Source organism: Sminthopsis crassicaudata, chromosome 1, assembly GCF_048593235.1.
Source record: "Sminthopsis crassicaudata isolate SCR6 chromosome 1, ASM4859323v1, whole genome shotgun sequence".
Lineage (NCBI taxonomy): Eukaryota > Metazoa > Chordata > Mammalia > Dasyuromorphia > Dasyuridae > Sminthopsis > Sminthopsis crassicaudata.
The window spans coordinates 22985606-23007817 of record NC_133617.1 but is presented as its reverse complement, the minus strand read 5'-3'; the positions used below and the strand labels follow the sequence as shown (position 1 = coordinate 23007817).

The 22212-nt window shown below is 49.9% G+C and overlaps 2 protein-coding genes across 8 annotated transcripts in view; one reads left to right on the top strand and one right to left on the bottom strand.

Annotated features, from left to right (window-relative positions):
• Window positions 1-465: 465 nt before the first annotated feature.
• On the top strand, window positions 466-10105 carry PEBP1 (phosphatidylethanolamine binding protein 1). Of its 2 annotated transcripts, XR_012487158.1 has the most exons (5): window positions 481-733; window positions 7039-7148; window positions 8038-8138; window positions 9174-9863; window positions 9920-10105. XR_012487158.1 is itself a non-coding variant. In XM_074296667.1 (4 exons), the coding sequence occupies exons 1-4, from the start codon at window positions 599-601 to the stop codon at window positions 9389-9391; spliced, it is 564 nt and encodes a 187-aa protein (XP_074152768.1). In that variant the 5' UTR covers window positions 466-598; the 3' UTR covers window positions 9392-10105. The 2 variants fall into 2 exon arrangements, 1 of the variants encoding a protein (XP_074152768.1); XM_074296667.1 differs by having other exon boundaries at window positions 466-733; window positions 9174-10105.
• Window positions 10106-14248: 4143 nt separating this feature from the next.
• Window positions 14249-22212, bottom strand: part of TAOK3 (TAO kinase 3) — a 233799-nt gene continuing 225835 nt past the window's right edge. For all 6 annotated transcript variants that reach the window (XM_074296609.1, XM_074296628.1, XM_074296646.1 and 3 more), the window contains 2 exons: window positions 15516-15698; window positions 14249-14470 (listed from right to left, as the gene is read on the bottom strand). In XM_074296609.1, the coding sequence (XP_074152710.1) occupies window positions 14309-14470; window positions 15516-15698 (345 nt within the window). In that variant the 3' untranslated portion in view covers window positions 14249-14308. The remainder of the gene's footprint in view (window positions 14471-15515; window positions 15699-22212) is intronic.

Here is a 22212-nt window from a genome sequence, read left to right as displayed (position 1 = left end):
TCTGCGGCGGGTGTGCAAACGAAGGAGAAAAGCAAACAGCTCTGAGATTTTAAAGCTTGCCAGCCACTGCCCACTGTGGAGACTTTGGCCTCTGCTGCATTGCAGGAAGGCCATGACCAGTGCGGGAAGGGGAGAAGAGGAGGAAGGGAAGGAGGGAGAAACTGACTGGGGCTAATTTGGGATAGCCCAATCAGAGAGCAGAAAGGCAAGGGCGCTCGATTTTTATTGGCTGACTAAATATGGAGGCGTGAACCAGCGTGCGATCCGTCTTGAGTCCAGGGCCTGGCTTCTCGCTACGGGTCTAGCCCAATCAGAGAGCAGAACGACGAGCGAGACTGGCTTCTGATTGGGCACCTCGAGGTAGCGGTGTGGCTCCGCTCGTGCTCGACCTAGCGGTCTCCGGGAACGGCTGGTTCTCATCCAATCATATTGCAGAAAGGTGAGGGTACCGGCTCCTGATTGGCCCTCTTGGGATGGGGGCGTGCCCCAGCGCGTGCTTTAGCTCGGGGCTCTGTACCTCTCGGCGCATTCGTGCTCCGTTGCTCGTGTCGTTGACTGTTGGAGCCGCCTCCGCCGTCGCCGCCTCCTCTTGTGCACCATGCCGGTGGACCTGAGCCAATGGAACGGGCCCTTGGCCCTGCGGGAGGTGGATGAGAAGCCGCAGCACCCGCTCACCGTCAAGTATTCGGACAGCGAGATCAAGGAGCTGGGCCAAGTGCTGACGCCCACTCAGGTACCCGGCCTGGCCTGCCCGCCTGCGCCTGGCGGGGCGTGGGGATCGGGGTACGCGGTGGGGAGCGACGGGGCCCGAGGGCCGAGCCTCCGTGCGCGCCGGCCCGAGCCCGGAGGTTTCCACGCTGCAGAGGCTGCAGGGCCCGGGGCCGGCGAGGGCGGCCCGCCCCCATTTTACAGACGGGGAAACTGAGACCAGGGAGGACCTAGTTCTAGAACTGCTCCCCATTCTCCTCGTCTTACAGATGGGGAAACTGAGGCTGCGCTCCGGCCACTCCCTTACTCCCTAGATCTAGAGCTGCCCCTCCCCCATCTCCTCTTACGGAGGCGAGGGAGGCCCTCTCCCACCTATTCTCCTTTTGTGACGCAGGCCTCCGGGCGCAAGGACCCCCCCCTCCGGGCATGTGCCCCTTGTCTGCCACTCCTCTCCCCCTCCAGGCCTTCCTGACTGCCTTGGATCTCAGCGCAACCTCCCCCCTTCTACAAAACCTTTCCCCTTAAAAAAAAAAAAAAAAAGAAACAACTTTTAATCGATGCTTTCTATTTCTTTTTAAGCAGTAGGTTTAATTTTCGAAATACGTGCAAAGATAACATTCACCCTTGCAAAATCTTGTGTATTAAATTCTCTCCCTTCTTTCCTTTCCGCTGGATAGCAAGTAATCCAATATAGGTTAAACATGGGCAATTCTTCTATAAATGTTTCCATATTTCTTGTGCTGCACAAGAAAAATCAGATCAAAAAGTGCAAAAAAAAAAAAAAGCGAGCAACCACAAAAAAGGTGAAAATATTGTGTTGTGATCCACATACAGGCCGTGCAGCCTCTTTCTGGATGCAGGTGACTCACTCCGCCACAGCCCGGTTGGAATTCCTGCCTTCTGTTTCTTACATCGTTAGTTAGTTACATTAGTTAGTACATAAAACATTCCTCCCCTTTCCAGGGACTCACGGCATAAAATAAAGCCACCTTTTCTGTCTGTTGATGTGTGTTTATAAAGACACCCGCCCCCTTTTGCTGCACTTTAGAAATTTTTATCTTTTTATTTTGTGTAGTTATTGTTTCTCTAATTTGTTCTTTAACCTATTCCTTATTTAGAATTTCTTTGGAAAATCTCCATTGGAGGCTTTTGTTTGTGCTTCCTAAACCACTTATTTTTATTGCACTCTTTAAAGTGCTAAGAAGCATGTATTTCTGCTATCCTGTATAGACAATAAGAATTAAGACTGATTAAAGGGGAGAAAAGAGACCAAAGCATTCTAGAGATCACGAATCAGAGAATGAGGGCATAGATAGAAAAAAAAATAGAAAAGACAAAAATCTAGGTAATGAAGAGAATGAGAGATCCTTTTTGGAAAGATCCTTTTCATCCTTTAGTGAAAAGCTTAAAATTCATGAACAGATCTTGTTGAAGGGGAGGAGAGGAAGGAGGAATGTTATGACTAAAAGGAAAAAAAATGGAAAAGAATTATGTAACGAGGTAAAAGCTGGAGAGAAAAAGGAGCCCCGGAGGGAAAAGTAATAAATTAGAGGAGGTCTAGGCTTGGTAAAGAGAGCCAGTGGGAACTGGGCCATCTTAAAAAGTGTCAATTCTAGTTTCCACAGGAGTTTGTTTAGTTCCCATATTCTTCTCTACTTCCCCCTGATCTCTTAAAACCTCTGTCAGACTTCTCCAGAATCCAGAACTTGAGAGAGGGTATTACAGTGTCCAGTCACTGGTGTGTCACTGTCTGTGTCTTTTTGTAATTCTGATGTTTCCTTTATGAATTTGAATGCAAGGCATTTGGAGAATTTTTTCTTAGTGACTTTGGTTTGTTATCTATGGTTCCTTGTTTGTCACTAGTTATTTTTTGAATGTTTTTCCTTTATCAGATAACATGATGGCCACTCTTGCTTTTTTTGTATTCACTTGCATAGTGAATTTTTTTCCATCCCTTGTTATTTTGCCTGTGTCTTTGTTTCTTTTAAGCAACAAATTGCAGGGTTTTGTTTTCTTATCCATTTCTTATCCATTATCCATTCTTATCCGTCCAATTTCTTCTCCATTATCCATCTCATTTTATTGGATTGTTTAATCCTTTCATATTTAAAGTTAATTTTTCTCTAATATTGCTTTTCCCTCGAGTTATGATGTTTTCTCCTCATTTGCTATTAAAAAATACTATCCCCTTGTAAAAATAATATATTCCTTGAGTTACTTTACTTAAATCTTTTTTTTTTTTTTTTTAAGATGGCCTTGTTTCTACTGGCTCACTTCTAATCCTGACCTCCTTTTCCCTTTGAAGTTTTGCTTCCTTTTTCTCTCCTACTTTTCTCTGTTTATATAATTCTCCTCCCCCTATTGTTTTTGTTTTATTTTTAAATATTTTTATTATACTTTTTTTATTTTTCCAAATATATGTAAAGATAATTTTCAACATTCACCCTTGAAAAACCTTGTGTTCCAAATTTTTCTCCCTCTCTTGCTCCCTCCCCTCTCCCCTAGAAAGCAAACAATCCACTATAAGTTAAACATGTGTAATTCTCTCAAAAATATTTCTATATTCATCATTTTGCTCAAGAAAAAATCAACTCAAAAGGAAAAAAATCCAAAAGAAAGAAAAAATGCAAGCAAACAGCAAAAGAGGTAAAAACACTAAGCTTTGATCCACATTTAGTTCAGTCTTCTCTCTGGATGTAGGTGGCTCTTTCCATCACAAGTCTATTGAAATTGCCTTGAATCATCTTAGCCAAGTCCATCAGAGTTGATCATCACATAATCTTCTTGTTGCTGTGTAATGTTTTCTTGGTTCTGCCCATTTCACTCCGCATCAGTTCCTGTAAGTCTCTCCTGGCCTGTCTGTATTCATCCTGCTGGTCGTTTCTTATAGAACAATAATATTCCATAACATTTGGACGCCATAACTTATTCAGCCATTCCCCAACTGATGAGCATCCACTCAGTTTCCAGTTCCTTGTCACTACAAAAAAAGCTGCCACATTTTTGCACATGGAGGTCCTTTCCCTCTTTTATGATCTCTCTGAGACATAGGGTATGCACAGTTTGATAGCTCTTTAGGCATGGATCCAAACTGCTCTCCAGAATGATTGGATCATTTCACAACTCCACCAACAATGTAGTGGTGTTCCAGTTTTCCCATCTCTCCTCCATCATTTATCATTATCTTTTCCAGTCATTTTAGCCAGTCTTAGAGGTATGTAGTGGTATCTCAGGCTTGTCTTAATTTGCATTTCTCTAATCAATAGTGATTCATTTCCTGTGGACATCCAGAAGTTTCTTACTAATCTTTCTGCTGACTCTTGTTGGAGTCCTTGGCATCTAGTCACTCATTCTTGCATTTTTGTTGTTGGAGGTGATTAAGAAATAAATCGTTTCCTCATTTACTCTTCATTTCTTTAAAAAAAAAAAAAAGTTTTAGATACCCCATTACTGACATCCATTAAAAAAAAAAATTGTGGTTAAGTTAAAATTTGTAGGTGGATCATCCTGAGTTGGCTACATCCTGATCTCCCTTTGCTGTTGGGAACACATTATTCCATTCCCTCCTACGGGTTTTTTTGATGGGTACAAATAGTGTTTGTTATTCAAATATTTTTTATTTGAAGGTCAGTCTTCTGATCATATCTCAACTTTTCTTAGTTGAATTGTTAAATCTAACCACCATCTGTCTTGAAGTTTGTAGTCTTGGCTTTTTTTTTTTTTTTTTTTTTTTTTTGGTGGTTAAATGAATTCTTTCAATAGAAATTTCCTTTTTTTTTTCTATTTAGAAGTGCTGGGCAGTTCTGCTGTGTTATTTCTTGTGTAAGAGTGTGAAGGTTTTTGGTCCTTCTGGGAGACGTGTCCTGTCTTTGAGATCCTGTTTGCTTGCGTAGCTAGTGTATTTTCTGTTAATATTCCTGGCTTTTCTTTCTTTTCTTTTCTTTTCTTTTCTTTTCTTTTCTTTTCTTTTCTTTTCTTTTCTTTTCTTTTCTTTTCTTTTTCCTTCCTTCCTTCCTTCCTTCCTTCCTTCCTTCCTTCCTTCCTTCCTTCCTTCCTTCCTTCCTTCCTTCCTTCCTTCCTTCCTTCCTTCCTTCCTTCCTTCCTTCCTTCCTTCCTTCCTTCCTTCCTTCCTTCCTTCCTTCCTTCCTTCCTTCCTTCCTTCCTTCCTTCCTTCCTTCCTTCCTTCCTTCCTTCCTTCCTTCCTTCCTTCCTTCCTTCCTTCCTTCCTTCCTTCCTTCCTTCCTTCCTTCCTTCCTTCCTTCCTTCCTTCCTTCCTTCCTTCCTTCCTTCCTTCCTTCCTTCCTTCCTTCCTTCCTTCCTTCCTTCCTTCCTTCCTTCCTTCCTTCCTTCCTTCCTTCCTTCCTCTTTTTCTCTTTCTCTTTTTCTTTTTCTTTTTGGCTTCTCTTGTTTTAGGTTGTCCTTCCCTTCTGTATTTCCATTCCCAACCTATTGGTTTTTCTCTGCTGTTAATTTTGTGAGGTCTGACTTTGCAGATTCCACTTTTTTGCATTCTGCTCTTTGTTTTTGCCGTGCAGGACATCAGTTCTCTCGGAATTCCTATTTCTCTTTTGAACCACTCCACGTTTTCTTTATATTCCACAGAGTCTCTATCTCATTGGATCATTTTCCTTTCCCTCATCTATTTATTCCTGTGCTTGAATTCTTTTACTAGATCTGGAGGCCATATTTCCTTCTGTTGTCAAGGTTTTCCTTATTGATTTATCTGCTTATGATCTAGGTCTTTGAATTTTCCTTTTCCGAGTTCTTTGGTAATTTCAGTCTCTCCCCCTTCCCCCATTTCTGATTCTGTCCCGTTGGATGGTGGTTTTCGGGGGGCTGAAACCTGCCCTCTCTGGTTCACTGGCCTGGGTCCCTGGCAGGATTTGGCGCTTTTTCCTCAGGCTTGGCCTCGGCTCCCTCTCCCTCCGTTTAGTTATTTGGCTGGCGCTGTGGCCTTGGGCACCTGGCACCAGCAGCTCAGATGCCCCAGTGCAGGAATCCTTGGTCTGCAGCTGCCTGCGGGGAGGTGGGGAAGGGGCGCTGAGTGGGCGTGCATGGGTGGGTTTTCCCTGGTCCGGAGGTCTCTTGGCAGCAGTTCTCCTAAATCTTCTGGGAAACCGCTTGGGCCGTTTTGCTGCTTTCCCTCTTCCGTCTCCTGCTGAGCAGGGGAGAAAGCACAAACCCATGACCTTTTTCCTGCCCTTTCTTGGCCGGGTTGGGCAGCAGCTCCAAGGGCTGGAAGGCGGCCCTCGCTGCCGTCCCCCTCTCCATCAGGAGGCTGCTTTGGAAATCTGGAGCCCTTTGGCGGGTGCTGGGGCAGGGTCCCCGGACCTGGGCTTCGCTGCTTCTCTCTTCTGCGCATCAAGGAGTGGGGGGGGGAACCAGGCACACTGGGGCAGGGCAGGGGGCTGGGGGACCCGTCTCAGAGTTCTGGCCCCAGGCTAAGGGACCGCGTGTCACAGAACACGGGCCTTCAGTCTGGCTTAATTTCCAGCCTCCCACTTAATTAGTGTGACGGGGCAAGGCCCTTCCCTAAATTGTGAGTCCTGAGACTAGGCATGTTACACGTGCTATTTCATGCGATTCTCACAACCACCTTAGGAGGTAGGGGCTAATTTTATCCCCATTTTACCAGGGAGGAAACCGAGGCAGGAAGGTTACGTGATTTGCCCAAGGTCATAGAGTGGTAAGAGACCTAGGCAGAATTTGAACTCGGCGCCTCCTGCCATCGAGCTCTTACAGCCGCCCAGTCGGAAGGATGGGGATGGGGCGGTGTGGAAGCTCCAAGCCTTAGGGGTCAAGTGCGTTGTGAACCACAAAATGCTAGCGAGGAACCTCTTACTCATTCCCGAGGCTCCTGGAGCTGTAGCGGGAGGATCCCGGGGCCTCTTCCACCTGCCTCGTTTTCTGGCGGCCAAGAGCTCCGGGGTGGACCCGCGTCCAGACAGTGCCCTCGGGGGCCTCGGTGGAGTTTTTGAGCCCCGGGATCCTGGATGATTTCTCTGTGCCTCAGTTTCCTTCTCTGTCAAGTGACTTAAAAACTGCCACCTCAGGGGTGTCCTAGGAATGTGAGCTGCTGCCAGCTGGCATTTATTAAGCGCCGTACAGGTGCCAGGTGTGCAGAGGTCAGTGGGCAGCCCTGCCCCCAGGGGCTTCCACTCCAGCGCCAGGAAAGGCCCCTCCGGGGCAGCTCTGGGGGCTGTGACGGCAGCCGGGGCTCCCCCTCTTTCCTGTGCACAGTGGGGGGTTGCCGTCTGGGATCCCACAGCACAGCCGGAGAGCCCCGGGTTCTCCCCCCAGCTACCTCACCCCCCCCCCATCTCCCCGCAGGTGAAGGGCCGCCCCGTCAGCATCGATTGGCAGGGCTGCGACCCCTCCAAGCTCTACACCCTGGTCCTCACCGACCCAGACGCCCCCAGCAGGAAGGACCCCAAGTTCCGGTGAGTGGGGAGGGGTCGGGGTGGGTGCTAGTCAGAAGCGCTGGAGCCTCGGGAGGGCGTGAGACGCTGTCTGTCCTTGGAATGGCCCCCGGAACCCTTCGGACCAGTCCTCAGAAACAAGATGGCGGCGGTGCCCGGGCAGCCTGGGTGCAGACGCCGCCAGCCTCCGAGGGGGCGACCCTCCCGGGCAGATCACCGAGGCTCTCTTCCTCTGCCGAATGGGATCGGGGCTCCAGAACTTGGCCCTTCTCCCTGAGTTGAAGCTCTTGGAAATGCTGTTGTGCCCATTTCACAGATGAGGAAGCGGAGGCTCGGCTGGCATGGGATGCACAGGGTCACCGGGCCAAAGCTGGCACGGACCTTGGGGGCCACCGGTGCCCGTCACCCACTGAATTTTGTCTTTTTCCCCACAAAAGCACCTCCCTTTTCTGACAAACAGGATAGTCACTGGGTACAGTGCCGGCGAGCCTGCTGTTCCCCCATCCGGCCTGCCATGGGCCACGTGACCACCTCCCACAGGGCCCGGGTTACCTGCTGAGGAAGGGGTCACCAGCCCGCCCTCCACCTTTTGCCCCTGGGACGACAGGCCCTGACTGGCCTTGGCGAAGTCCGGGGGCCGGGCGGGGGAGGGGGGCCTGATCTCGGAGGGTCTCCTGGAAAGTGTCTGGGCCTGGTGGCCATGGGCTCCGGAGAGCACGTGACCCCCTGCAGCCCTTGCGGCTCCGGGACCCAGAGAGGCCCCGGGGGAAAAGCTGCTGCTCCGGCCTGGGAGTCTCCTCTGCCTGATGGCTCCTGCCCTGCCGCCCCCAGCCTTTCCTGGGCCCGAGCTCCTGCTGCAGGGCGGCCGTGGCCAGGAGCTTCTGGGGTTCTGACCCCTCTTTCCCCGTAGGGAATGGCACCACTTCCTGGTGGTCAACATGAAAGGCAGCGACATCGGCAGCGGGACCGTCCTCTCGGATTACGTGGGCTCCGGCCCACCCAAGGGAACCGGTGAGTCCGGGACGAGGCCGGGGCTAATCCGAGTGCGCCCCCCGGAGGAGGAGCCGGGCCTCCGAGCGCAGCGGGTCAGAGTGGGTGCAAGGAAGCGTGGCCGGAGCTGCCTCAGGGTCTGAGCTCCTCTCCCCATCCCCCCCACCGCGGCCTGGTACTAGGGAGAGAGTGGGGCTCAGGGGGGGGTCGGGGCCCCTTTGTGCCCCTGCTGTGCGAGCTAGTAGGGACACCTGCCCTGGAGGAACCCATGTTCTGAGGGGGAGGGGCAGCGCTGCTTGGGTGGGCCCATTCCCCCCCCCCATCCTCCAGGGCCCTAGAGGGAGGGCCTTCCCTTGCATTCCTGATGAACCCAGCCGAGAGAGGGGGAGTCAGCGAGGGGGAGTCAGCGAGGGGGAGCCAGTGAGGGGGAGTCAGCGAGGGGGAGTCAGCGAGGGGGAGTCAGCGAGGGGGAGCCAGTGAGGGGGAGTCAGCGAGGGGGAGCCAGCGAGGGGGAGTCAGCGAGGGGGAGCCAGCGAGGGGGAGTCAGCGAGGGGGAGCCAGCGAGGGGGAGCCAGCAAGGGGGACTGACTCCTCGCCCTCTGGCTGAAGGAGCTCTGCTTTTTCCCACTGCGTCAGGGACCCTCCTTGGTGACAGCGGTCTCCCCCCCCCCCCCAAGGGCCCAGCTCTGAGCCCCCTCGGCCCGGCCCCCCTGGCACCACCTCGCTTTGTCAGTGCCCGGGAGCCGGCAGGGATGGAGCCGAGGCTGGGGGCTCGGGAGCAGCGGGGGTCCTGGCCACCTCGGCCCGACTCCCAGAGCCTTGCCCTGCTCTTCCCTGGCCAGGATTTCTGCCTTTGGGCTCCTGCGGCCGTTCCCCCGGGGGGCGCTTCCCCTTGAGGGCTTGGGCAGGCTTTGTGGCCAGGCTTTGTGGCCGGGCTCAGGCGGCGAGCGCCGTGGGCATCGGAGGGGAGCAGGGGTAACGAAGAGGAGTCTGCAGGCCCCCGGGGGGGGGTTTGGCACTGACAGCCGGCCCGCCGTGCCCTCTGCTTTTCCCCAGGTCTCCACCGCTACGTGTGGCTGGTTTACGAGCAGAGTGGGCCGCTCAAGTGCGACGAACGGATCCTGTCCAACCGCTCTGGGGACCACCGCGGCAAGTTCAAGGTGGCCGCCTTCCGGAACAAGTACAAGCTGGGGCCCCCCCTCGCCGGCACGTGCTACCAGGCCGAATGGGATGATTACGTGCCCCGGCTGTACGAGCAGCTGGCCGGGAAGTAGGGCCCTGCCATGGGCTGACCCCTCCCCGGGCCCTGGGAGCAGACGCCCCTCCCTCTTATTTCCCTAGGTGCCACTTGTTTGGGCACCAGCTGGCAGTCTTTCTAGTGGGGGAGGGGACTTGCTGGCTTAGTGGGTTAGCACATGGGGAGGGGGAGGGGGAGGGGGAGAGTCGATGTTCGTGAAAGTCGGGGTTTGATTTGTAGCATCCTGGGGGAGAAATAAAAGTAATCTGGGAAGGAGCCCGGCTTCCTCCGCCCTCAGCAAATCCTTGCGCTTCCTGTTCCTGCCCCCCTCCTTTTCTCCTGATATGTTACTGGACAGAACCGCAATCTGGAAGGGCCAAGACCCTTTTTCCTGGGAAGTTTCCTCTTCCAAAAGATCCGCATGGCGGGGGTCCTTGGCCAGCATCTCCTTTAAAAAGAATTGAAGCCGATTGAAACCCGCCTTTGACCTCTCTATTTCCTGGGAAGCGGTGGGGCTGTCTTGTGCAGCTGGGAAGCGGTGGGGCTGTCTTGTGCAGCTGGGAAGCGGTGGGGTTTGCCGCCCCCACGGCCCCCAGCTGGGCGCTCGCGGGCCACGCCTTGGGTTCCAGTTGTTTGTTGTGCTCCCGTTTAGTGTTGGATCTGCTGCTCTTTGGGGTTGTAAGAAGTTGACTTACCAACATTTGTTAATTCTGCTGTTCCCTTATTGTTGAATAAAAAAAATGGACTGGAACAAGCCGGCTCCTGGGTCTCACTGATGCTGCAGGCTGGGTCCGCGGGCCAGTGGGAGCGGCTTCCCACAGTTCCTCAGGGAAGCCCGAAAGGCAGCGCCTGGGGGGGGGTCTCCTTGTGGGAACCTGGACTGGGCTCCCTGTCCACGTGGGGTTGGGCTAGAAGGCCACAGGGGAGGGGCTCCTGGCCCAGTGGACGCTCAGGCTTGGGGGGGGTCTGACTGTGGGAGGGACTCCTGGCTGGGGGGGAGGGGGAGGGGGGCACTCTAGCTGTGAGAGGGGCTCCTGGCTGGGGGGGAGGGGGAGGGGGGCACTCTAGCTGTGAGAGGGGCTCCCGGGTGAAGGGGGGGGCACTCTAGTTGTGAGAGGGGCTCCCGGGTGAAGGGGGGGGCACTCTAGCTGTGAGAGGGGGTTCTGGTGGGGGGGGCACTCTGGCTGGAAAGGCTCGCCTCATATCTTGGCTCTAAGCTCTGCTTGTGGGATATTGGACCCTCATGCTTTACAAAAGGCGGGGGAGATCTAGTCCCCTCCCCCTGAGCTTATTCAATTCCAAGGTCAGGGTCAGCGTCCCACCTCTCTTCCCCATTGAAGCTGGGGTCCAAGGTCACCCCGCCTGGTCCGTTGCAGAGCTGGCCTCCCAGCCCAAGCCCTTGGAACAAAGGCCATCCTTCCCTTGGCCTGCAATTATTGAGTGACTGCTGCATACAGGCACTGCCAGGCTCCCCCGGAGGAGCTTCCCTTCTCTGGCAGGTGGAGGAGCTGCCCAAACCCGCCGGACGGCCCGAGGCCCGTCTTCCTCCGAAGGTCGTTTCCTGCAGGCTGGCGGGCTGGCCTGTGCCCACACATGCTGCCAGCACTGCAGGCAAGGGCTGCTCAGGTTGCTTCATTATAGCTCTGCTGATCCTGAACAAACCTGGGGGTGTCTGTGTGTGTGGGGGGCTCAGTAGGAAACCTTTTGCCTTGTAGCAAGAGCCAGCCCCAAACAATGGGGGAAGGTCTGGTTGAGTTTCCTTGGTGTGTCTAAGGTGGCTCCATGGGGGGTCTCCAGGTGCCGCCCCCTCCTGTGGGCGTTCTGACCTGGGATTAGTGCTCGCCTTTCCCAGAGGTGCCCCCAGCACAGCATTTGGGGGCCTGAAGATCCTTCCCAGAAGGCCCCGCTCAGGCCTCGTGGAGCCCCTCTGGCTCAGTCTGGCACTCAGTAGGTGCTTAATAAATGTTGATCATGTGACTCCCTCCCAGGGTTCTCTTCCAGTGTCTCCTAATTCATTTAAGGCTTCAGCAAACATCCCACCTCCAAGAGGCCAGAGGGTCAGAGGGTCGTGGGCTCTTAGATCTCGGACTCTGGTCTCTGTAATTTTACAGAAGGGGAAACTGAGGCCCAGAGAGGGGAAGTGAGAGGCCCGAGATGAGGGGGACCAGGGGCAGGATCGGACCCGCATCTGGTCACTCGGGAGCCTGGGTCAGCAAGGGCCCCGACCACGCAGACGTCCATCACTGAGTTTAGTCAGCGTTAAACAGTTAGGGTCACCATGAGCCGGGGGCCCAGCAGGCCCCGCCCCCCCACAGCACGGCCCCCCGGATGGGGCGGATGGCAGTCAGCCGGGGACAAGAAGCGAGGACCGGGGCAGCCCTGGGAAGCCAGGACGGAGTTGGGCGGAGCCGCAGGGACCCAAGGGTCCCGACATTCTGGGCCCTCCCGGCCCCCCCAGAATCCCGTCCTTACATGCAGAAAATGCAGGGCAGCGTTAGATTAGAAAGGGACCCAGGTACGGAAGGAGAGAACTCTGAGGTGTCCTCGGCCCCATGATAAGGAGCCAGCATCGCCTCTGTCCAGGGCCGGGGGCGGCTCAGTGTGGACAGGCCTCAGTGAGCTCAGGGCCGGAGGCCAGGGAGGGATCCCGGGGCACTCAGACCAGGGCCGCCCTCCCGGGATTTCCTTCTGAGGGGACCCTTCCCCATGAGGATCACGAGCCGCAGACCAGAGTCCCCCGGGGGGCGGGCCGGCTCAGGGCACAGCGCAGGGGTTCCAGGACTGGGCCCCCCTCCGGGCTGACACCTGAGACAGCGCAGAAGCACCGCGCCGCACCAGCCATCGGTACCTGACCGGATGGAGGTCTCGCGGGATCTCGGGCCGGGTAAGGCCCGAGTCTGGGCAGGCGGGCACTGCCCGTCTTCCCCAAGCACCGGGCCTGTCTGGAACTTCGAGACCATCCAGTCTGCCGCCTTCCGTGTATTTTTTAAAAAAGGCAAAAATCTCTTTTCTTTCCCTCCCAGAACACAGAGAAAACATTCTTTCTCAAGCATTGGGCTCATTCTGCACCTTGCTTACCCTCTGACCTCTGGAAGTTTACGAACCCGATTACAGAGAGGGAGACTGAGGCAGACGCAGGCTCTGGGCCTCCCATTCGTGAGGGTTCGGGGCAGATGGCCGGTAACGAGAAGGCAGGGCCCGGGCGTCCCACCCCGTCCTCCCCGGGGCCGACGCCGAGTCCCCACGTACCTGTGCTCTGGCTCTCCCTCCGGTCCCTCCGGCCCTGCTCGGTGCTGGCGCCCAGTCTGGGGGCTGAGCTAGGCCGGGCGTTCGGTGCCGGGCCGACTGTCCCCCACGGCCGGCTTTGGAGGTTCTCTGATCTCAGCAGGGCGTTTCCCACCCCCCTCATCTCTGTTTCCCAGGGCCCAGCCTGTCCCGACTCCTAGAATTCACAGGTTGACCCAGCGACCATGTTCCATGCCACTTGGGGAGCAGAAAACACCCCGAAAATGCCCCCATCTCTCTAGCCGGTGACGAGGGTCTCTTCTCACCCCTTGCCGCCCCTCCTTCCCCCCCCCCAGGTCAAGCTAAAATCAAAACCTGCTCCAATGACACAGCGAGACGTTGTGATGAACACTTTTATTTACAAATATAATTAAAAGCTCTGACAGTTATCATGCTCTTCCTTGGAACCTGAAAAGGGTTTTTTTGTTGGTTTTTTAAAGTGCATGCAAAAGAAGTAAAGCATTTCTTTTAAACCGTTTTTTATTGTAAGAAAATACACAGTTTGAAAGTGTGAATAATGTAATATTTATGACCGAGAGATGGGATTGGGGGGTAATGGGAGGCGGGGAAGGAGATAGAAAGAAAAAAGATCAAGGTCATTTGTTCGAGAGACAGTGTTGGATTCCAAATATTGACATGGAAAAGGGTGGGGGGGGAGGAAGAGGACGAGGAGGAGGAAGTAAAAAAATTTGATCAGAGAAACAGTTAAAATACAATATGAAAATAAGTCATACCTCTCCTTAAATTCCTTCTATACACAAAATACACGATTTGCTTAAGCCCAATTTGTGCTACTGGGAATCTGTGAGCTTTTTAAATGTATTCACATTCTCTGCAACAGCAGAAAATGATTATGATACAATCAGAATATGCTGAAGGCAAGCGAAACCCTTGCCAGCAGGTTCTTAAAAATCACAATATCTCTGCCCCCCCACCCGCCCCCCTCCCAACCCCAATCCCCAAAAAAGTAATTAATATGTCACCACTGATATGTACATCACAATTAGATTCTGTAAAATGTATCAAATTTCTCAATCTTTAATAAAACTTTGTTTTTTAAATTCCTGATGAATAAATACCCAAAAAAAAAAAAACAACAAAACAAAACAAAAAAGGAAAAGAAAAAGAAAAGAACGAAAAGGAAAGAAAGAAGAATGCAGCAGCTATTTAAGGTGTAAGGCTGCGGATATTGTGTCTCTCTCCCCCTTGGCATTTAGAATTTTTTTTTCATCATTTTATATATATTTATATATATATTTATATATATATATTTTTTGCTTGACTTTCATAGGTTGGTGGTAATGAGTGATTGCTTTAAAGAAACATACATCCACTTTAAAAAAATTATTTGTTGGTCGTTGGTTTTGTTAAAACTGTCTCCAAAGTTTTCACTGAAACATTTTATAATCACATCAATACTGTGACGTACTATGGATAAAAGAGCGGCCCGGGGGGTGGCCAGCACTGAAACTTGACACGGGGGAGGAAGGGGCCCCTGATGGAGTAAGAATGTACAGGCACTAGTCCGACACAATGTCAGTAAGAGTAAGAGAGAGAGAGCGAGAGCGACGCCCGTTCCAATGGGGAATGTGGTTTTGCAGGATTTTAATTTTCTTTTTTCATTTTTTTTTTCTTTTTTTTTTTTTGTAAATGGCAAAAAAATTTAATCTCATCTATAGTCCTCCTTAGGGTAATCTAATGTAACCAAATTCCCAAATCCCATTCGAAGGCTCTCCATGTCAAAAGTTTCAATCTCACGCTCTTGTCTTTCCAATAGAAACTTGATCCTCTCGCTGCGTTCCTTCTGAAGGGCGGCCAGCTCCTCTTCAATCTGGAACAGATACGGGACTTGGGGTCTTGCGGGCCAGGAAGCCCCGGTTCCCGGCGGGCTCCCCCTCCCCAGCCCCGGTCAGTCAGCGGGGAGCTGAGCTGGAGGCTTCCATCGCTCCCAAAGGCCCTCTAGGCCACATTACCCAGAAGGAATGGGCCCAGGCCGGAAGGGACTCCAGAGCCCCCTTAGGAGTTTCTTCAGGTCATTTCCAAGGGTCACATGGGTGAGCAAACCGGCCCGGCTCATGCCAAAGGGGGCCCGGGAGCCCAAGTGTCCTCCCTCTTGGCCCTGGGTCTGGCTCACAATATAGGGAACCTTAAGCTACAGGAGCCTGGGAGCCCAAGTGTCCTCCCTTTCGGCCCTAGGCCCAGCTCACGCTATAGGAGTTTGGGAGCCCAAATGTCCTCCCTCTCGGCCCCGGGCCCGGCTCACAACACAGGGGGCCTGGGAGCCCAAGTGTCCTCTCTCTCGGCCCCAGGCCCAGCTCACAACACAGGGGGCCTGGGAGCCCAAGTGTCCTCCCTCTCGGCCCTAGGCCCAGCTCACGCTATAGGAGTTTGGGAGCCCAAGTGCCCTCCCTCTCGGCCCCGGGCCCGGCTCACAACACAAGGGGTCTGGGAGCCCAAGTGTCCTCTCTCTCGGCCCTAGGCCCAGCTCACAACACAGGGGGCCTGGGAGCCCAAGTGCCCTCCCTCTCGGCCCCGGGCCCGGCTCACAACACAGGGGGCCTGGGAGCCCAAGTGTCCTCTCTCTCAGCCCTAGGCCCAGCTCACGCTATAGGAGTTTGGGAGCCCAAGTGTCCTCCCTCTCAGCCCTAGGCCCAGCTCACGCTATAGGAGTTTGGGAGCCCAAGTGTCCTCCCTCTCAGCCCTAGGCCCAGCTCACGCTATAGGAGTTTGGGAGCCCAAGTGTCCTCCCTCAAGGCCCCGGGCCCAGCTCACAACACAAGGGGTCTGGGAGCCCAAGTGTCCTCCCTCTTGGCCCCGGACCCGGCGGCCTTTCTGGGGCAGGTTTCCCTGGGAGAAGCAGCCCCAAGACCACCTACCTTTTGCTCAAGATGTGCCCTCCGAAGAGACACTCTCTGCTCCAGCTTCTGGAGCTCGCGCTCGTGCTGGGCCTCCGTCTGCATCTTGATTTTGCTCTGGTAGGCGTTGAGCAGCTCCATCTCCTGCTGTAGCTGCAGCCTTAGGGCCTGGCACTCGGCTTCCTGGGCCTCGTCCAGCCTCAACTGTGGGCAGAGAAGGCCGAGCGGAGCCTCAGCACTGGGCCCAGGCCTTAGCTTGCCTCCACGCCCTCCTCCCCTCCCCCAGACCAGGAGCTCTCTGAGGGCAGTTTGCCTGCCTTGGTGTCCCTGGAGCCCAGGCAGGGCCCGTCCCACAGAGGGGCTTGTAGATGGAACGGACCCTTTGGGAATTCCCAATTTGTGCTGAAGTGGGGGGGAAAGGGCTGAGCAGGGGCCCAGCGGAGCCATTCCACAGAGCCCTAAAGAGGCGAAAAGGGAGCTGGTATCAGAGTCCTAGATTGGGGGCTTCTTGGACCTGGCAGGGCCTTCCCCTGCTGCTTTAGGATGAGGTCCAAGGCTGGACACTGCCTTCAACTTGAGCAGTTGGGAATCAAAAGCGTTCTTGAAAATAAATTTTTATCAAACTGAATTGAAGAAGAACTTGCTTAGGACCACAGGATTTTGAGCTGGCAGCAAATCTAGCAAATCGTGGGTCAAACCCTTTCATTTTACAGACAGGGAAACTGAGGCCAAAAGCAGAAAAACATCTCGTTCAAGTTCCCACAAGACAGATGTGCCGGAGCCTGGGCTTCCGGCCGCTCTTCTACACCGCACTTCGGGGGGCAACTCTGAGCTACCTTGAGAGCGCCTGGTTCTTCTGCCAATTCAGGGGGCCCGAGGACTCGGGTTCCTGGTGGGAATTTTCCCCTGGGCCTCCCTCAGCATCAATCACATGGGGTAAGACTTGTTTTTTATGTTTTCTTTTCTTTTTTGTCTGACCCTGGGAGTTCTTCAAAGTAAAAAATTCCTGCTGTGAAAGCTCCCTGCGCTGACGTAAGCCAAGGGGATATGTGGGAGACAGTGGGCCGAGCCTGGCCTTGGGTGTCCAGCCAGCGGCCCCTGATGTCAGTGCTTACATCAAGGGCCAAGCACAAGGCCACAGAGCGGAGAATGGGCCAGCAGCAGCCCTGGGGACACTGTGGAAGATTCCAGGACGCCCGGAAGTCCTTCGGTCTGACGCAGGTATAATAATAATAATAATTTTATTATTATTATAACTAGCATTTATATAGCTCCTACTCTGTGCTAGGTATTTTACTAAGCTCTTTGGAAACATCTCATGTGATCCAACAGATCTGGGAGAGAGGTGCCTCCATTCTCATTTTACAGTTGAGGAAACTGAGGCAGGGTCAGACTCCAGGGTCAGGGCTCTAACCATCCCATTTGACAGAGATGCAGCAAACACTACAGTGCTGGTGTTGGCTCTTAGAAGAGACGGGGGATTTCTTAACCTGGATTCTATGAGCTTAAACTTTTTTTTTTTAAATTACTTTTAACGTACTTTGTAATTCTGTGTGTATTTTGTCTGATGCATTGAAAAGCATTCTGGGAAAAGGTCCTGAGGTATCCCCATTGACTTCCCTCCTGAAGCTGCTCAGCCAGCCTTGGACTAGAAAGGTGGCCTCCTCTGCCTCGCCTCCTGGTGCCCTCTCTGCTTCACCCAATGTCTCTAATTGCTAAAGTAAGAATAAAAAAGGATCAGCCAGGTGCCTCTTGTGGGAACTTGAGGGGGAGGATGTCACAGACATTTAATGTCTAAAAGGAAACATCCGCTCTGTATCCAAGGTGATTTTAAATCACTTCCTGCTTAATTGTTTTTCATACTCATGTAGAATTGTCCTGAATTTCCTGAGGATGAAACTGGCTCGGGATGAAGGGGCAAGGGCTTCTTATCCAGAGTTCCATGGTGGGTTTGGGGCAATAAGCATCTCCAAAAACTCATGGCCCAGTTGGTCCTGACTTGCTTTGTAAATAAATTCCCATCCTCCCTCCAGGGAGCTGGAAGGGACCGGAGAGGTCTTTCTAGGTCGGTTTCCTTGTTTTACATAGAGAGATTGGAACCCAGGCCTTCTCAATCCAAATCCAGCATTCAGACAGAAGGAGGGCCGGACTCACAAAAACTCAGAGAGGAGAGACTGGCTGAAAGGGACAGAGGCACCATTAAGGGAGAGAGAGACTCCCTACTCCCAAGTGAGCAGAGCCCAATTTTAACATTAAATTCAAGTCAAAAAGTAGGCTGGGAAAAGGGAGTTAATAACCAAAAAAGAATTGACCATAAAAAGACCAAGAGATACTCAGAACGTGTAATACTGTAAAAACCCCTACAACCAAAGCCTCAGAGAAACATGCTAACAGGGCACAGGCCCACTGAGAATTCCTAGAGAGAAGAACGACAGAGGAAAAACTGGGAAAAGAAATGAGAACAATGATATAAAATTATGAAGAGAGAATAACAGCTTGGCAAAAGAGGCACAAAAAATGCTAAAGAAAACAACACCTTAAAAACCAGAATTGGTCTAATGGTAAAAGAGCTACAAAAGCTCAATGAAGAATATAATGCCTTTCTGAGCAAGTAGAAACTAATGACTCCATGAGACATCAAGGAACAATAAAACAGTCAAAAAAATGGAAAAAAATATGAAATATCTCATCAGAAAAACAACTGACCTGGAAAATAAATCGAGGAAAGATAATTTCATAATTATTAGACTACCTGAAAGCCATGATCAACAAACTGACCTGGAAAATAGATCAAAGAAAGATAATTTCATAATTATTGGACTTCCTGAAAGCCATGATAAAAAAAAAGAGTCTACACATCATACCTCAAAAATTATAAAAGAAAACTGTGTATCTCAGATCCAGAGATTAAAATAGAACTTGAAAGAATCCACCAGTCCTTCCGGAAAGATCCCAAAATGAAAACTCCCAGGAACACTATGGTCACAGTCAGGATATCACATAAGATTTAGCAGCTTCCAGGGTAAAGGAGTAAAGGGTTTGGAATATAATATTCCAAAAGGCAAAGGAACCAGGATTACAAGCAAGAATAACTCACCCAGGAAAATAGTATAATCCTTCAGGGGGAAAAATAGATATTTAATAAAATAGAGAACTTTGAAGCATTCCTGATGAAAAGATCAGAATAAAGCAGAAAATATGATGTTCAAATAGATGACTCAAAGGGCACATAATAAAGAGAAAATATAAGAGATTCAATAGGGTTAAACTAGTTACATTCGGATATGAGAAGATTACACATATAATTCCTAAGAACTTTATGATTATTAAGTCATTTAGAAGCAGTCTACAAAAATCGAGGGCATTAGTGTGAGTCAGTTATCTTGGGATGATCTCAAATAAACTGGGAGTGAGAAAGAGGAGTATACTGGGAGAAGGGATTATATAACACATTATGTAATTATATATGTAATTACATATTACATAAAAGAGGGCACACAAGAGTTTTGAGAAGAGAGGTAAATGGCAGGTAATGGAAGGCAATTCTTGAGCCCCACTCTCATCAGAATTAGTTTAAAGAATACACATATACATATTTGTATATATAGACACATAATATTATATATATATATATATATATAATCATCACACTCACTTGGGTGTAAAAATCTGTCTTATCCAACAAGGAAATAGGAGGGTAAAGAGATGAGAGAAAGGGGAGGAGGGGTTAAAAGGGAAGAAAGATTAGGAGAGGTCAGAAACAAAACAGCCTTTAGAAAAGGGATAGGATAAAAAGAAAAGAAACAGAAGAAAATAAGATGAGGGAAATGCACTTTTAGTAATCATAACTGTGAATGTGAATGACATGAATTCACCTATAAAATGAGAGCAGGTAGCAGAATGGAATAGAAACCAGATGTTTACAAGAGACACACTTGAAAAAGACACACATAGAGTTAAAATAAAGAGATTTAGCAGAATTTATTAATGTTTCAGATGAAGGAAAAAAAGGCAGGAATAGCAATCTTGATCTCAGACAAAGCAAAAGTAAAAACAGATCTAATTAAAAGAAGTAATCAGGGAAACTATTTTGATAAAAGGTATCATAGACAATGAAATGACACCACATTTTTTAAAGCCAAGTTTCTCTGATAAAGACCTCTTTGCTCAAATACATAGGGAACTGAGTCAAATTTATGAAAATAAGAGGCATTCCATAATTGATAAATTTTCAATGGACATAAAATGGCAGTTTCAGTAAAAGAAATCAAAGCTTTGAAAACTATAAGACTCATATGCTCCAAATTACTACTGAAAAGGAAAGACAAAACAACGGTGAGATTTCACCTCACATTTATCAGAAATGAAAAATGCTGGACGGATTAGGGGAAAATATGCACACACGAATCAATTTTTGGTGGCGTTGTCAACTCGTCCAAATATTCCAGAAAATAACTTGGAATTGTCCCCAAAGAGTTATACCTTTTGACCCAACATTATGGGTTCAAGGAGATCAAATAAAAAGAAAAAAGAACTATATGTAGGGGGGCAGCTAGGCGGTGCAGTGGATAGAGCACCAGTCAGGAGGACCTGAGTTTAAGGCCTCACACTTCCCAGCTGTGTGACCCTGGGCAAGTCACTTAACCCCAATTGCCTCAGCAAAAAAAAAAAAAAAAAAAAAAAAGAAAAAGAAAAGAAATTCAAAAGACCTATATGTAGAAAAATATTATAGCAACATTTTTTCCTATGGTGCCAAAGAAATGGAAATTGAGGGAAGGTCCATCAGTTGGAGAATGGCTGAACAAGCTATGGTACATGAATTGATGGAATACTATTGTGCTTTAAGAAATGACAAGGAAGACCTAAAGTGAAGTGCGCAGAACTAATAGAGATCACTGTATACAGTAACAGTAATGTTGTAATGATGATCAACTGTCAAAGAATCTCATCAATACGATGACCCAAGACTATTCCAAAGGGCCCATGATGAAAAATGCCATCTACCTCCAGAGAGAGAGAATGGATCAACTATGGGTACAAATCGAGGTATAGTTTTCTCCCTTTATTTTTGCGTCAATATGGTTAAAATAGAAATATGTTTAGCAGGATTTCACATGTATAATTGATATCTTATAACCTGCCTTCTCTGTAGGTGGGGAAAGGGTGGGAGGATAGAATTTGGGACTCAAAAAAAATGTCTAAAATCAATACCTATTTTTTTTTTAAAGAAAAGGTTATTAGATCTGGCATGTAAATGATTACTAGTAACTCTGTAAAGAGGAGTGTCATTTATGTGATGAAGTTGGGAGCCATATTGCAAAGGATTGAGAAGAGGGGAAAGGAAGAAGAGGCAGGGAAATCTTGGCTGAGGAAGGGAGGAGAGGGATGAGAACTGAAGGGAATGACAGTGGGGTCTGAAGGGCACGTTTAATGCAGTAAAGTGGGAACCTCTGTGTGTGGAACTAGATGAATCGCTTAGCATATTTGAGACGGACAACTGGTCGGGGTCCTGGGAGGTTGGGGCTATCATCTGAGAAGGGAGAGACTCTCCGCAGTGGAGGTGAAGGCCCAGGCTGTTCCAACGATGGGCAGAGGGCATAGCCGTGAAGGCCGAGGGCAGGGCATCAGGGTGGGACGGAAAGCAGCCCTGCTTAGCTGGATTATGGGACACACCATAAAGCCCTGAAAGAACTGGTGGATGTGATTACTGAGTGAGCAAATGGCTTGGAGCTTAGGTACCTTTTTGAGGTTTCAAGGATTAAACAGATTTCTTCAGCCTTGCATTCAAAGCCCTTGCCAACTTTCCAGACTGGTTTGCTTCTTTGTTTCCGCCCAACTGGCTTACTGCCGGCTCCCACCTCCATGACTTTGCACAAATTGTCTACACACCTGGGACGCTTGAGCCTTGCCTCTGCCTCTAAGATCCCTTAATTCTAAAGTGTCACCTCCCACAGGAAGTCTTTTCTGATTCCCTATTGTTGATGTTCTCTCTCTCAACTCAAATTATACTGTATTCATTTAGGTTTAAATGTATTTTCTTAGTCAGTGAATAGACTATTAGACTTGGAGTCAGGAAGTCAAATCCTGTGTGACCCTGAGCAAGCCATTTAACTTCCATTAGCCTCTGTTTCCCTACCTGTAAAATGGGGATAATAAAACCTTACAGGGTTGTTGTGAGGATTAAATAATATTTGTGAAATGCTTACAAGTGCTTACAAGTGCTTACAAGCCTAATAGTGCTACTACACACAGCCACATCTGCATGAGCTATTATGATCATTACTTAACTAGTAATAATAATGATAATACTTTGAGTAATAATAATGATAATACTTTGATAATACTTTTTTTTTTCTTTTTTGCCTTTGCATATTCAATGTTTAGTACAGGATCTTTCATATAGTAGATACTTACAAATACATATTGAATGAATAAATTTTCAAAAAAGGTGACTTTTCAAAATGCCTACTAGGTAAGCTAGACTTTAACTATGATTAAAATCCTACAACGATAATGAAAGGGACGACTAGAAGAAGAGGTAATTACATAGAGCCAGCCTAGTTGCAGCAAGTATAGAATATACAGACTAACTTTTTTCTTTTTGAGTCTCCAAGCTAGGATAAATGAGGAATAACATAGATATAGGTTAACTAGGCTTGTCCTGACAAGTGGAGAACAGATGGGCCAGGCAACGGCCTAGGCAGGTGGATTGGGAAGG

Bases quoted from the DNA above. Each gene is read 5' to 3' on its own strand.
- PEBP1 (XM_074296667.1), top strand. From the start codon at position 599: ATGCCGGTGGACCTGAGCCAATGGAACGGGCCCTTGGCCCTGCGGGAG. The intron at 734-7,038 runs GTACCCGGCCTG...ATCTCCCCGCAG, and splicing joins AAGTGCTGACGCCCACTCAG to GTGAAGGGCCGCCCCGTCAG. The intron at 7,149-8,037 runs GTGAGTGGGGAG...CTTTCCCCGTAG, and splicing joins AGGAAGGACCCCAAGTTCCG to GGAATGGCACCACTTCCTGG.